Raw genomic sequence first — 14,680 nt, forward strand, 5'->3', positions numbered from 1 at the left:
CCAAATTGTCACGGGATGCTACTCTACATTGGCCTGCTCTGCTGAAGACCCATCAAGTTCCACGTTTACTCCAGTGAAAAGCAACTCACTTCAATCATCTGAAATATTAACCTTAATTTTCCTCTTGCACGGGCCTCTGATGCTTTTTCAAACAAAATGGATACTATAAGGGTTTTGGTTTGTTCTGGGTTTGTTTTTTTTTTTTTTTATAGAAACACTTTATTGCTGCAGTCAATAACCCTGTGTATCACACACAAATAACCAATTACAGTTTAAGAAACTAAAAATAATTCTTCAAGTGGTAATACTGAGAAAAACGAACATACATGAAAGGATACAAAACTATACATTTAAGTTACTAGAAATTTGCTAACTAAAAAAGTTCTGCAGAAGTGTGAAGTGTCCTGTATAAACTATACAACACATGCCAGTGTAAAGTCGTTTAACATTATACAATTACCTATCTACAAATGTTTTACCTAAACACGAGATCAGCTGCAATTTTACTTTTTTTTTTTAAACAATTACCTTCTATACAGAGACAAGTGCTTTCAGTACTCCATCGGAATATACAGACACTGCAATATCTCAGAACTAAGAAGATAATCACAAAAGAAAAGGTCCCGCTTCGAAGTTTTCTTTGCGTATCTAATGAAAATCCAACCAGCGATATCCTTGTTTTTGTATTTTTTTGCCCTGTTTCACCCATATTTGAGATGATTCCAAGCCAGGATCACCAACCTCCTCTCCATCACTGGCCGCAATCTCCGACAGCCCACTGACACCCCAAATCTGTCTCTCTTAACAGAGCTCAGCTGCAGCAGAAATTTGGAGCCAGGTCCCACTTTGCCACAAACAGTGAAGAAGCAACGTGTCCATGTCCATGGACCACCAGTGCCATCCTCCTTCCTCCCAGCACCTCCACAAGTGGGACTGATGCCCTGGCTGGTGCAGGGGGATGGCAGAAAGGGGCTTGGACAGGGACTCACTCTTGCTTCCCAGGATTTCCCAGGCCCAGCACTTCTCTAACCCCTCACAGAGTTGGTGTAACCTCCATTGAACCCCCCTCGCTGAAGCCAAGCCCACCTCGATGACCTTCCACCAGAGGAAGTTGTCCCCAGGTCTGGCCATCTCTTCAGACAACAGGGCAACACCTTAAACACCACCCCCGCTCCCAAAATACAGGGTTTTCAGTTAAGAAAGTCCTGAGAATTCATAGGAATTTAACATCTCATGATGTCTGAAAGGGGGGCAACCTCCTGGATATCAGAAATACAGGCAGCACCCGCCTCCAGTTCTAATTGACTGCATGTTAATGACCTGGCAGACAGACCAAATACGACATGGCAAGGAAACTTCCTTGGCACAGCTGGTGGTTTTTGGGACAGGATTTATTTAAGCCAACAGACTGGGAGTCTGGTCAGATGTCTGGAGCATGGGGCAGATCAGCCAAGGCTCTGGCAATCTCAGGATGGGGTCGCAGTAGATGGTATTAAGCCTGTATTTCCCCCTTCAGTTGGTCTCAGTAATGTCCCAGGTAACCCAAACTAACTTTGGCCAAGGAACAAGGTCTAAAACCAATAAAATTCTGACTTGTATTTCAATCACTTCAAAAGGGGCCAGGAGGAGGTGTTGGAAAGCCTGACCTGACAGGGAAGGACGGAGCTCACCTGAGCTATAGCATCAGTGCCTCGCAGCTGGAGGCTGAAAACCAAGTCAACAGAATCTCCTCGAGGAGAAAGAAGGAAAAAGCACCATTCAGCCTTCTCACACCATCTGAGGGCACCACGGGGAAGCAGAGAGCTGCAGCTCCAGAAACCCACTGTTACCACCGAGCAAGGATCAGCATGAGAAGCGTGACCAGCATCAACGAACGCCCCGATAGACAGATCTCTCCTGCAGCCCTTCCTGGAATGAGTCCTCCTAGGCCATATAAAGAGTTTAAATATTAGGCCTTAACTTCCATTCAGAAAAGACCTGCTGGGAGAGGGAACACTTAGCAGCAACACTGGCCAGAACAGTTTAATCCACAAATATTTCTCCCCAGGTGATTTCCCCGGAGATGATTTTTCTTCCCAAGTTAAGATACGTGGGGACACAGCAAAAAAACCCTCAGTATCCTGAATACACCGAGCACTCCCAGCCTGTGTCACACGGAGCTTCCACAACACCAAACGAGATGTCCCCACGTTTCACCCAGAACCACCTGTGACAGCCACAGAACCAAAACCAGCACATCACAGAGTGCCGTATCCATCAGAATATTGGTCCCTCTCAGGGGCGAGCTGGAGAACACCCAGGCTTCATACCAGAACTTGGCCAGTTTGTGTTTCACCCGCTGGCCACAGATGGGATGAGAAGGCACCTGGCATCAGTCAGCAGTTGGTTCTGTGCATCTCGCAGACGTGTAGAGCCTCGTGCTCTTGGGCATTTCAGAAGAACCTCACGAAGGTGTGCAAGACCTGATATCGAACCCACCTGAGTTTATCCAGTAAATCTTTTCACAGAACAAAACAGAAAACAAAACAAGCCAGTGTATTATCTGGGTTCTCCCAACAGAAGTTTTTGTATTTTTTTGCCCTGTTTCACCCATATTTGAGATGATTCCAAGCCAGGATCACCAACCTCCTCTCCATCACTGGCCGCAATCTCCGACAGCCCACTGACACCCCAAATCTGTCTCTCTTAACAGAGCTCAGCTGCAGCAGAAATTTGGAGCCAGGTCCCACTTTGCCACAGACACTGACCCAGCCACAGACAGCGCAGAAGCAACGTGTCCACGTCCATGGACCACCAGTGCCATCCTCCTTCCTCCCAGCATCTCCACAAGAGGGACTGATGCCCTGGCTGGTGCAGGGGGATGGCAGAAGGGGGCTTGGACAGGGACTCACTCTTGCTTCCCAGGATTTCCCAGGCCCAGCACTTCTCTAACCCCTCACAGAGTTGGTGTAACCTCCATTGAACCCCCCTCGCTGAAGCCAAGCCCACCTCGATGACCTTCCACCAGAGGAAGTTGTCCCCAGGTCTGGCCATCTCTTCAGACAACAGGGCAACACCTTAAACACCACCCCCGCTCCCAAAATACAGGGTTTTCAGTTAAGAAAGTCCTGAGAATTCATAGGAATTTAACATCTCATGATGTCTGAAAGGGGGGCAACCTCCTGGATATCAGAAATACAGGCAGCACCCGCCTCCAGTTCTAATTGACTGCATGTTAATGACCTGGCAGACAGACCAAATACGACATGGCAAGGAAACTTCCTTGGCACAGCTGGTGGTTTTTGGGACAGGATTTATTTAAGCCAACAGACTGGGAGTCTGGTCAGATGTCTGGAGCATGGGGCAGATCAGCCAAGGCTCTGGCAATCTCAGGATGGGGTCGCAGTAGATGGTATTAAGCCTGTATTTCCCCCTTCAGTTGGTCTCAGTAATGTCCCAGGTAACCCAAACTAACTTTGGCCAAGGAACAAGGTCTAAAACCAATAAAATTCTGACTTGTATTTCAATCACTTCAAAAGGGGCCAGGAGGAGGTGTTGGAAAGCCTGACCTGACAGGGAAGGACGGAGCTCACCTGAGCTATAGCATCAGTGCCTCGCAGCTGGAGGCTGAAAACCAAGTCAACAGAATCTCCTCGAGGAGAAAGAAGGAAAAAGCACCATTCAGCCTTCTCACACCATCTGAGGGCACCACGGGGAAGCAGAGAGCTGCAGCTCCAGAAACCCACTGTTACCACCGAGCAAGGATCAGCATGAGAAGCGTGACCAGCATCAACGAACGCCCCGATAGACAGATCTCTCCTGCAGCCCTTCCTGGAATGAGTCCTCCTAGGCCATATAAAGAGTTTAAATATTAGGCCTTAACTTCCATTCAGAAAAGACCTGCTGGGAGAGGGAACACTTAGCAGCAACACTGGCCAGAACAGTTTAATCCACAAATATTTCTCCCCAGGTGATTTCCCCGGAGATGATTTTTCTTCCCAAGTTAAGATACGTGGGGACACAGCAAAAAAACCCTCAGTATCCTGAATACACCGAGCACTCCCAGCCTGTGTCACACGGAGCTTCCACAACACCAAACGAGATGTCCCCACGTTTCACCCAGAACCACCTGTGACAGCCACAGAACCAAAACCAGCACATCACAGAGTGCCGTATCCATCAGAATATTGGTCCCTCTCAGGGGCGAGCTGGAGAACACCCAGGCTTCATACCAGAACTTGGCCAGTTTGTGTTTCACCCACTGGCCACAGATGGGATAAGAAGGCACCTGGCATCAGTCAGCAGTTGGTTCTGTGCATCTCGCAGACGTGTAGAGCCTCGTGCTCTTGGGCATTTCAGAAGAACCTCACGAAGGTGTGCAAGACCTGATATCGAACCCACCTGAGTTTATCCAGTAAATCTTTTCACAGAACAAAACAGAAAACAAAACAAGCCAGTGTATTATCTGGGTTCTCCCAACAGAAGAGGGTCACCCATGGCAGAGTTTAGGAAAAGGGCCCCAGTAATTGCACTTTTTAAATTATGGCAGGCAACAAACTCTACCTGCGGATGGTCACGAAGCCTGCTGCCCCGAGAGCAGCAGAGGTGCCTGTGTCACCTAGCACCTAGCACGGGACACAGACCCATGCCAGTGCACTTTGTCTAGAGGTCTGGGTATTTTCAAACATCTCAAGAAGGTACCGTGTTGTTCATGAAGATCACAGCCACTGAGCTTCAAGCATGAGGCACACACAGGCTGCTCCTCTGACAGCTCTCAGAAACCACCACTGTGTGTCCTCTTACCATAGTCCCTTCTCTGCCTTCTTTTAAAAGATTGTGAAAATCCAACCAGCGATATCCTTGCTTTTGTATTTGCCCTGTTTCACCCAGATTTGAGATGATTCCAAGCCAGGATCACCAACCTCCTCTCCATCACTGGCCGCAATCTCCGACAGCCCACTGACACCCCAAATCTGTCTCTCTTAACAGAGCTCAGCTGCAGCAGAAATTTGGAGCCAGGTCCCACTTTGCCACAGACACTGACCCAGCCACAGACAGCGCAGAAGCAACGTGTCCACGTCCATGGACCACCAGTGCCATCCTCCTTCCTCCCACTGAGGCACACACAGGCTGCTCCTCTGACAGCTCTCAGAAACCACCCCTGTGTGTCCTCTTACCATAGTCCCTTCTCTGCCTTCTTTTAAAAGATTGCACACACAGGCTGCTCCTCTGACAGCTCTCAGAAACCACCACTGTGTGTCCTCTTACCATAGTCCCTTCTCTGCCTTCTTTTAAAAGATTGATTTAAAAATAAATTAATATTACATTTAAAAAAAAAAAAATAATCACCCATCTCTTACTGTTATACTTCGGGAAGCCTTAAGTAACTTCTTTTATTATGACAAAAAGTTGCTCGATGAAAGTTGTACTTGAAAAAGACTAAGGAACACAGCAACTTCTTTTATTATGACAAAAACTTGCTCAATGAAAGTTGTACTTGAAAAAGACTAAGGAAAACCTGAACCAGAGCTGGGGATTTAGTTCAGTATCTTGACACACAAACTTTTACCAAACTAAGGAGTCCAGGAAACTCCTGCTAAGACCAACCAGGAGATTATTATTGACTTTCTGGAGATTTAGAGAGGGCTCAGGTAGAGAAAGTGGGTTTTCAAGCGCAGAGGCCTCACGTGCTGACTTTTGGTGGGGTTTCGTTTCTGCTCCGGTCGGATCAAGGCTTTGGTTAAACGAGGGCTTGGAGCTGGACGGGGGGAGCTCAGGGACGCAGGTGGGTCGAGCAAATTAACTGCAGACACTCCAGGCTTTGGCAAAACTCTGTCTAAAAGCCCCACAAACAAGTTTTAAAGCTGCCCCTCTCTTCTCTTTGAGGCTGATGGATTAAAAAGCCAGTCCTGAATTCAAAAACACAGGCAAAACTGAGCACGTAACGCATCGCACCAGGACCAAAACCAGGCAGGTACTTCAAAACTCATCCACTTAACACAACATTGACTTCCTAGACCTCAAGGTCAGTATCTCCTCTGACAACATCAAGTTCTTGGTTAATTCACACATGACACAGCACTAAAGAAGGAAAACCAATTTCAGCTGTATTGACTAAGAACCTTTACCCTTTTTTTTTTCCATAACTGTTCACATTTTTACCGATATAGCAACAAACCCTTTTGCGAATAGTTTGGAATGAAAGTTACATCAGGTTGTGTTGATGGTCTGACCTATTAAAAAAAAAAAGACCAAAAAAAAAAGCAAACCCAATCCCCAGAACACAGCATTGAAACCATTATGCCTTGAAACCAAAGACTACGCGCATCCTCTGCTCCCCGTACAAGTCACAAGTGCAATACCCTTCGAAAAAAAAATTGCTTCTCAAAGGAAACCCAAAGAGGCAGAGTTTTTTTTAGTGTTATGTTTAGTAAGATAATGTGGGCATGTGTCGGAAACCACAGGTTGGATTTTTTTTAATTTTTTTTTGTTTGTTTTTTCTTGTAAGGCAAGAGGTTTAGGTTCCAGAAGAATATATGGGGTAAAGAACGAAGAAATGTTTCGAAAATGACACATTCTTTCAAGTTTCATTCTCATTTGACATACATATTACAAAATAAAGATTTTTTTTTTTTTTTAAAAGTGCTATATGCTTTGTAAGTCTCATCACGATACGTAAAGCAAAATTTTAACACCTGCTGCCTAAGACAAAATGTTAGTGGCAGTGTTAGTGGCAGATTAGACTGTAGGGCTCTCATTTCCCTCGGTGTCTGGGACAACCTCCTTCATCAGGCTTAAACGAACAGACAAACAGACAAACCAACCCCACTCTACACATATTCCAGAATCATTTAGAGTCATCTTCTAAAGTAACAGACTCCATGAAGTTGATGGCAGTTCGCTGGCGGCTCTGCTCGACACCAAACCCTTCTGACCCCAGGATCCCGTGGCTCCTGGATGGGCTGGTCCGAGAGACAAAACGTCGAGAGGTATGAAACCACAATGACATTGATGTGCCAAAGGGATTTAAAAAAAAAAACACATTCCGATGAAAAAGAAATGTAAAAAAAAAAAGAAAAAAAAATAAAAATCCATCCGCCAGCCCTCAGCTGTTAGCCGGTTTTAAAAAGGTAGAGCAGTTTGCAAGTAAACAAAGGGATTTTAATTTTAAATCTTCGAGGACGTACAGAAAACAGCCCTCCCACCCGGCAATCAGACGTGAAGGATTTCTGCAGCACAGTCTTCTGGCTCCGTGTAATGCGAAGAGTTTGTGTCTGAATGGTGAACCCCAAGCATTTCTTTACTTTCAAAGTTTGGCTCCATTAGTGCAGGTTTTTCAAAAATATTCTTTTTGCTAGTTTCCGGACAGTTTTGTACATATATTACTCGGTTATAAGCTTTAAGTCTCTTCCACAGCTGTACGTACACTTTGCATTGCACATACATGAACAGAAGTCCTCCAGTGAAACCAATAGCCACAACCACCAGCTTAGTCCAAAATGGCCATTCTAGAATCCCTGGGGAAAAAAAAAAAAGGAAAAAGTAAAAGGATTCGGTCAGTATCTGCTGGAATGCACTGGATCTCTCAAAAACATCTTATAAAGAAACTGTCACAGAGTTTGGGCCACGCAAACTGTTCTTATTCTGCCATTTTGCTCGATTGGCCTTTTTTTTTCCACCTTCAAAGTCAAACACCTGCAGATTTTTACTTTATATATCACATTTATACTCACCCAGAAGGAAAACCAATGATCCTCTGTGCTGAACAAGGGCTCAGGCACAATCACAAACAGAGTGAAGGCGACAGCCAGTAATAAGTTTAGGTCCTTTTACACTTGTTTTTAAATGAAAACTGGATCAGATTATGGAAGGGATGGTATGGCATGGTTCCCTCTTCACAGCAGGAGGCTGGAGTCAGTGACCCAAGAAGTCTGTTCCACTCCGTGATCACACAGGACGTGGAGTCATAGTCTTTAAACTCATAAGGCACCGATTGTTACCCTCTAGATTGACACATTCGTTACACAAACTGTCCAATTTTATCTGCATCAGCCCCAGTAACCTGTAGCTGGAACCAGAGCATCTCTTCTGATGCACAACTGCAGGTGATGGAGATGCTGAAACGTTCTGGTGAGTTTAACCTCTGTATTAAAAATGACCACCACTACTTTTCCTGAACTTACCTAGATTGAACTTTTAGACATTGGACCTTGTCACATCTCTATCGACTGCTTTTAAATGAGAGACTATTCACTTTACACATCTCCTGCTTACATCGCTCCTGTACCCCCCCAATTCCTCTCCTCTTTACAGATAAGCAGCATCACAAGGTGGATAGGAAACAATGCTGAATCACCCCAGATCAGGTGTCTCGGCGAATAAAATCATGGCCTCCCAAGTATTCAAAGTGTTTACCAAGACACAGGCCAGTGTTCTTTTGGAAACACATGGTAGCGTGGGAGGAATGGAAATATTTTAGGCCCAAAATACAGAGGGCACTGCAGTGTGACTGCTGATGAAATCCCACTCGTGATTAATACCTGAACGCCTGATTCACAGGTGAGCAATCTGATGCCATCTGCAGCAGTGATAGCACATACTTGCCCCTGTGGAGACGTGAATATGTACCCACACACGCTCCCCACCCCCCCACAGCTCATTACAGCACTGCCCAGATTGAATATCCAAATGAAGGAAGCAAAGGCTGCACTGGGACAAGTACTAAATAAATCAGATCACTGATCTATCTCTTGGCTAAAACAACCTGGAGAGAATAAATCTTTGACAGCATATACTTTTCATTACCATATGGTAACCTTATACTGAAAGGCCAACAATTTTCAGCATAGATGGAAGAGATGGGGTTGGATGGAACAGAAACGCAAAGATTTCATTCAAAGCAGTTCCCCAACTGAAGTCATGAACAATCCAACTACAGCCCAAATGAGAAATGATCAGTTTGAAGTGTGAATCTGCTCTGAAGACACTGTAAACAGCTCTGTGGATCTGCAGGTTTATTGATGCTCAGCTGCCTCCCCAGATGATGGATGCTCCATCCCTGGAGGTGTTAAACACCAGGCTGGATGGGGCTTTGAGCAACCTGGTCTGGTGGGAGATGTCCCTGCCCAGGGCAGGGGATTGGAACGAGATGGTTTTTAAGGTCCCACCCAAAACCATTCTATGTTTCTATGATGCTCTTCAGTCACCAGCAAAACATTTTCCAACTGTGAATCCAACTGGCACGCAATGCTCTGTGAGCAAGGACAAACTGCTCACAGAGGGATGTCCATCCCTTCCATCCCCATCTTCAGGGACATCTCAGCTTCCCAAAAACCAGTTCTATGATGGATGCAAATTCGCAGCCCAGGACACCCAGGTAAAGGGATTTAAATTTGGTGAATTTACAGCCAGCACACTAAAGAAAAATCTACTGTTCCAGGAGCAGAGACGTCCTGCAGTGGGGCAGCAGCCACCACATGAACTGCAGTGAACCTCATCTCAGTTGCATGAACTGGAGTTCTAAGAATCAGCCTGAATTTCTTCTGCTTCAGGCACAACCACTCAGAAAGTTTTCTCCAGTCTAACGTGGCTCTCACAGGCACCCCACAGATGACAGAGTAGAAGGAAAACCCTGTTCACCCTGATTTACTTCAAAGATTTGGATTTGGGTTCCTCTTACTGCTTCTCTTTTTAAAAACAGATCTGGTTTTGCTCAGTTAAAAGGTAGCCATAGCAGCAAACAAATGCCTACATCCTTATCTGCTCAGTAAGTGTTCCAATTCAAAATCAAATTAGCTAAGGCAGTGCAATTTTGTTTCTGGCTACAGTGGATTAGCTCTGGTATCTCTGCATTTCACAAGTGCACACTAAATTGACTTGAAATAGGCTTAAAAAGCACCCACTGATGAACTTACACTGATTTAACTAAACCAGGGCTACAAAGATGATGAGGAGCCTTGAACATCTCTCTGATGAGGAAAGGCTGAGGGACTTGGGTCTTTTTAGTCTGGAGAGGAGAAGACTGAGGGGGTGAACTCATAGATGCCAAAAAATACTTCAAGGGTGGGTGTTAGGAGGATGGGGCCAGTCTTTTTTCAGTGGTGCCCAGGGACAGGACAAGAGGAAATGGGCACAAACTTGAACAGAGGAAGTTCCATCTGAACATGAGGAGGAACTTCTTTCCTGTGAGGGTGGCAGAGCCCTGGAAGAGGCTGCCCAGAGAGATGGTGGAGTCTCCTTCTCTGGAGATATTCAAACCCCACCAGGACACCCAACCTGCTCTGGGTGACCCTGCTGTGGCAGGGGGTTGGAGGAGATGATCTCCAGAGGTCCCTTCCAACCCCTACCATTCTGTGATTCTGTGATTTTAGAACTGTGCTTTTCAACCAACCCAACGCGTCTAATTATAAATATTACCTGCGCCCTCTCCGCATTCAGGATAAATAATTATTCCAAGAGACTAAGTGGGAAGATAAGCAAGTGACATACCGGTTGTCTGTCCCTGTTTGATCTCCTCTGCTGTCCTGTCTATGAGGACGTAGAGAGACCAGACGACGCAGGTGATGGCAATGATGTGGAATGTTACGGAGCACACGATCTTCCTCCTCTCGCTGGCCGTCATCTGCAGCTTCTCCCACTGCAAGAAACCCAGAAACAGAACCAGAGATTAGGCGTTTGCTGCAGTTTAACTAGAGAGTAGGAAAAGAGAACGTTGATATGTGCTCTTCACCCTCTCTGCATTCAGGATAAATAATTATTCCAAGAGACTAAGTGGGAAGATAAGCAAGTGACATACCGGTTGTCTGTCCCTGTTTGATCTCCTCTGCTGTCCTGTCTATGAGGACGTAGAGAGACCAGACGACGCAGGTGATGGCAATGATGTGGAATGTTACGGAGCACACGATCTTCCTCCTCTCGCTGGCCGTCATCTGCAGCTTCTCCCACTGCAAGAAACCCAGAAACAGAACCAGAGATTAGGCGTTTGCTGCAGTTTAACTAGAGAGTAGGAAAAGAGAACGTTGACAAGAACAAAAACCAGGCAGGAAACCAGTTTCCTCCGAAGATGGATTTTAGAAGTCAGATGGGATTACTGCTCTGAGCACAGCACGTGTGTGACAGTGGGCAGCCCACTGTGGGCTTTCACTCAGTCTTCACTCGTATTTAACACTACTTACAGCAGCAACACCTGTATTTTATTTTCAGTTTCAAGTGCACTTAAAGACACATGTCCCAAGAATATACACAAGAACTGCACAGCTTTTCTAAGTGAGAGGAGGCAGCAAATTAAATCCCTGGACCCGCCTCTATCCATAAAGTTTGTACAGACCAAACAGAAACCCCAAAGTCAGGCTGCAGTCATTTAGGAAAGCTAAAAAGAAACAACAACAAAAAGCTAAAAGAAACAATTATTATAGATGCTTCTAATAAACAAGGAATTGTTCAAAACCGGATTTTATTTTTTTCACCTGAGACACCTGGAAGCTTTTTCCTAAATAATTTTTTTTTGTAATACAATTATTATAGATGCTTCTAATAAGCTAGGAATTGTTCAAAACCGGCTTTTATTTTTTTCACCTGAGACACTTGGAAGCTTTTTCCTAAATAATTTTTTTTTTGGCAATTTCCCCTGTGTATATAATATAAGCTTTTGCACGTGGGTTATACACCCCTCGGCGCATCTGCTTGGAACAGAGAGTTAAGATAGGCTTTTCTCACCCTTTCACAAGGTATAGGCCAGGGCATATAAGCCCGTGTGCTTCTAGAGAGGTGCATTTGACATCTCCTACAATAATTTGCAGAAGGACTTTGAAAAGGAGGTGTTTACTTTTGATAGAAAGCATAAATTAATTAATTTGTCAACATGTAAGTGGGTGAAATCTATTTGTGAATGCTCTTACAGAGCCACGGGGACTTGTATTTTGGCTAAATTATATTTCTCCTTTCTGTTCCACAGCTTGAGCTCCTCCACTGGACAATCTCTCCTGTGAACTGCTGGCTCCACAGCCACCAGACCAACTCATACCATCTCATCTCCTCAAGAGACACGACCGCATAGCAAAGAAAAAGATAACTCTGCAAACTATGCACAGGCCCAGAGAGGAAACTCAAATCTATAGGTCCCTGCTGCATTATTCTGATGACACAGCACGTGGTGTTTCCCAATTACAACAGTCAGCATTTCTGGGCTTCTGAAGTGTTGTTGAACAAAAAAAATTCAGCAGAAAATTTAGACTTAATGTCTTTTTTTTTCCCCCATTGAAATTTTAAAACAAAGCATCCCTCTCTTGTCTCCCCCATCTTCACTTAAATCATGATACATCTTTGTTCTCATCCTCTTCCCTGAGTAACTTGGTGTTTGAACAGACTGATGCACTCTGCTGTGACAACCTTAAGATGCTGAGGATGTTTAGTTCCACTTCCACCCTACGGACAAGCACAAGCCCTGTTATTTGTCCCATCCTGTTCATAATCACCAGTTTTGGACTGTTTTCTCCTGACTGACAGGCTACCATAACGGCTGAGTTGAAGATACAGAGGCAGCTCATCTTCTGGCTGCAGCTGAACCTCTATGAGATTCTTTAGAAGTATTTAAGAGGTGAATTCCTTCTCCTTCTCTTTATGGCTCTGTCCCTACCTTCTGGCATCTGGTCTCTTCCCCACAGGTGACCTGTTCAGTTATAACTAATGATGAAGGATGCATTTCTGATGATGCCCAACAGATTTTTCTCACAGGGCATAAATATTGAGAAAATGTTTCCCACCCCCCACTCCAGGGGGAGAAAGCACAGAAAAACCAGCAGCCAATGGCCAACTCTTTTCACTTGGGATTCTCTACACTAATTCCTTTAATATCCTATAGATGGGCTGTGCTAAGTATTGTCTGTGCAGATAACAGAGCCTATGATGGCCAGTATTGCAGCTCAGAGGTATTACGCTCTGTGCCAAGGGGCTACCAAGGAAAAATCTCCAGTTCTTAGAAGGCAAGGATTCACCACAGACATAAGCAGAGGTTGTCTTCTCATCCTATCAACCAGACACACAAAGCTATATACTTTGCTGATTGTATTTCTCTGTAAAAAGCACCCAGAAGTGTTTGAAATCTGCTCTATTTCCTGCTGGGAGTCAGTTTTAGGAACTGGACAAGTTCTCATAACAGATTTTGGGTGGCTGCAGCATGGACTTCCCACTCCACATACAACAGCGTTCCAGTCCCTAAAGGGGGTACAGGAGAGATGGGGAGGGACTCTTGATCAGGGAGTGGAGTGACAGGATGAGGGATTACAGTTCTAAACTGGAAGAGGTGAGATTTAGATGAGATATTATGAAGAAATTCTTTGCTGTGAGAGTGGTGAGACCCTGGAAGAGGTTGCCCAGAGAAGCTGTGGCTGCCCCATCCCTGGAGGGGTTCAAGGCCAGGCTGGATGGGGCCTTGAGCAACCTGGTCTGGTGGGAGGTGTCCCTGCCCAGGGCAGGGGGTTGGAACTGGATGATCTTGAAGGTCCCTTCCAACCCAAACCATTCTGTGATTCTATGACTCTAACCTTACCAGACTTACTAAGGAGCCCCAGAAACATGATAAATAGGTGTGGGGCGCTCGTGGGGAAGGGCTGCCTCTCTTCAGAGCGGATCTGTGCCTAACAAAGCCTTTCCCTGGGGAAGTGGGTCTCGTCCCTACCTTTCTCAAAGGCTTCAGCTTTGTCTCCATGATGAACTCGTACTTGCAGAGCTCGCAGCACCGCGTGTCCGAGCTCTTGATCCACTGCTGCAGGCAGGCCTGGTGCACGAAATGAAGACTTCCCGTGCAGTGACAGGGGGTAATCAAAGGGCTCTCATCGTCTCCTTCGCAGTGACATATCCTGGATCAGAAGCAAAGCTGCTCGTTAGGAGAAGGGGAAGCAGGAGGGAGGAGGGGGGAGGCATGTCATATCTGCGATCGCACGCGGCCCGTCCCGCTGAGGAATCCTGAGACATACATATCAAAAGGGATGCGTTCCACAAAGGAGCTACAACTAAAGAACTCCATCACTGAGCAAGCACATCCACAGGCACAAAATAACTGAGCACAGACACCAGGCAGCTGCTTTCCAACAGATGAGGCGGACGCGCGGAGCCTGACAGAAATGCGGTACCCCGAAGGGGGGAAAAAAAAAAACAAAACAACAACGAAGGGAAGAAATGACAAGGCTTCATCCAGAACAATAGCACTTAACTGAAAACAGCATTTAAACACATCAGACAGCACTTCCCAAGACAAAAGATGCACAGAGAGGTGCAGCTACTCATGGATTACCATCTGAAACAGAAGATAAAACAAAATTCCCAAACCCATGGTGAGACAGCCCACCTCTGCATCACGAAGAGTTAATTTAGACAGCCTAGAAGTGATTTTTTTTCCAGTGCCAATTGCTGAGAGACAGATCCACACTGGAAAGCACTGAATCCTCCCCAAAATACACCTACTCTAAATGGACTAATGGCTTTGCTCTCCGATTCCTGCTTTGCCAGGAGCTGCTAAGGAAGCACCAGCTCTGCAGAATTCCCCTTTTCCATCAGAGTTCCAGCGTGCAGAGGGCAAGGACACCCGATACAGTGTTAACTAACAGGTGCTGCTGTTTGATTCCCAGCTTCAATTTATACACACAGCCCTTGGGTTGCACCAAACATCATCACCCAGTCCTTCTAAACCACGTAGGAGAGGCCA

The 14,680-nt window shown here is 45.7% G+C and overlaps 1 protein-coding gene across 1 annotated transcript in view; it reads right to left on the reverse strand.

Annotated features, from left to right (window-relative positions):
• Positions 1-7,118: 7,118 nt before the first annotated feature.
• MARCH8 (membrane associated ring-CH-type finger 8) overlaps positions 7,119-14,680 on the reverse strand; it is a 77,409-nt gene continuing 69,847 nt past the window's right edge. The window contains exon 6 of the mRNA XM_014956297.1: positions 7,119-7,496. Within this exon, the coding sequence (XP_014811783.1) occupies positions 7,192-7,496 (305 nt within the window). The 3' untranslated portion in view covers positions 7,119-7,191. The remainder of the gene's footprint in view (positions 7,497-14,680) is intronic.

This window comes from Calidris pugnax, unplaced genomic scaffold (assembly GCF_001431845.1).
Source record: "Calidris pugnax isolate Ruff unplaced genomic scaffold, ASM143184v1 scaffold196, whole genome shotgun sequence".
In the NCBI taxonomy this organism is placed as follows: Eukaryota; Metazoa; Chordata; class Aves; order Charadriiformes; family Scolopacidae; genus Calidris; species Calidris pugnax.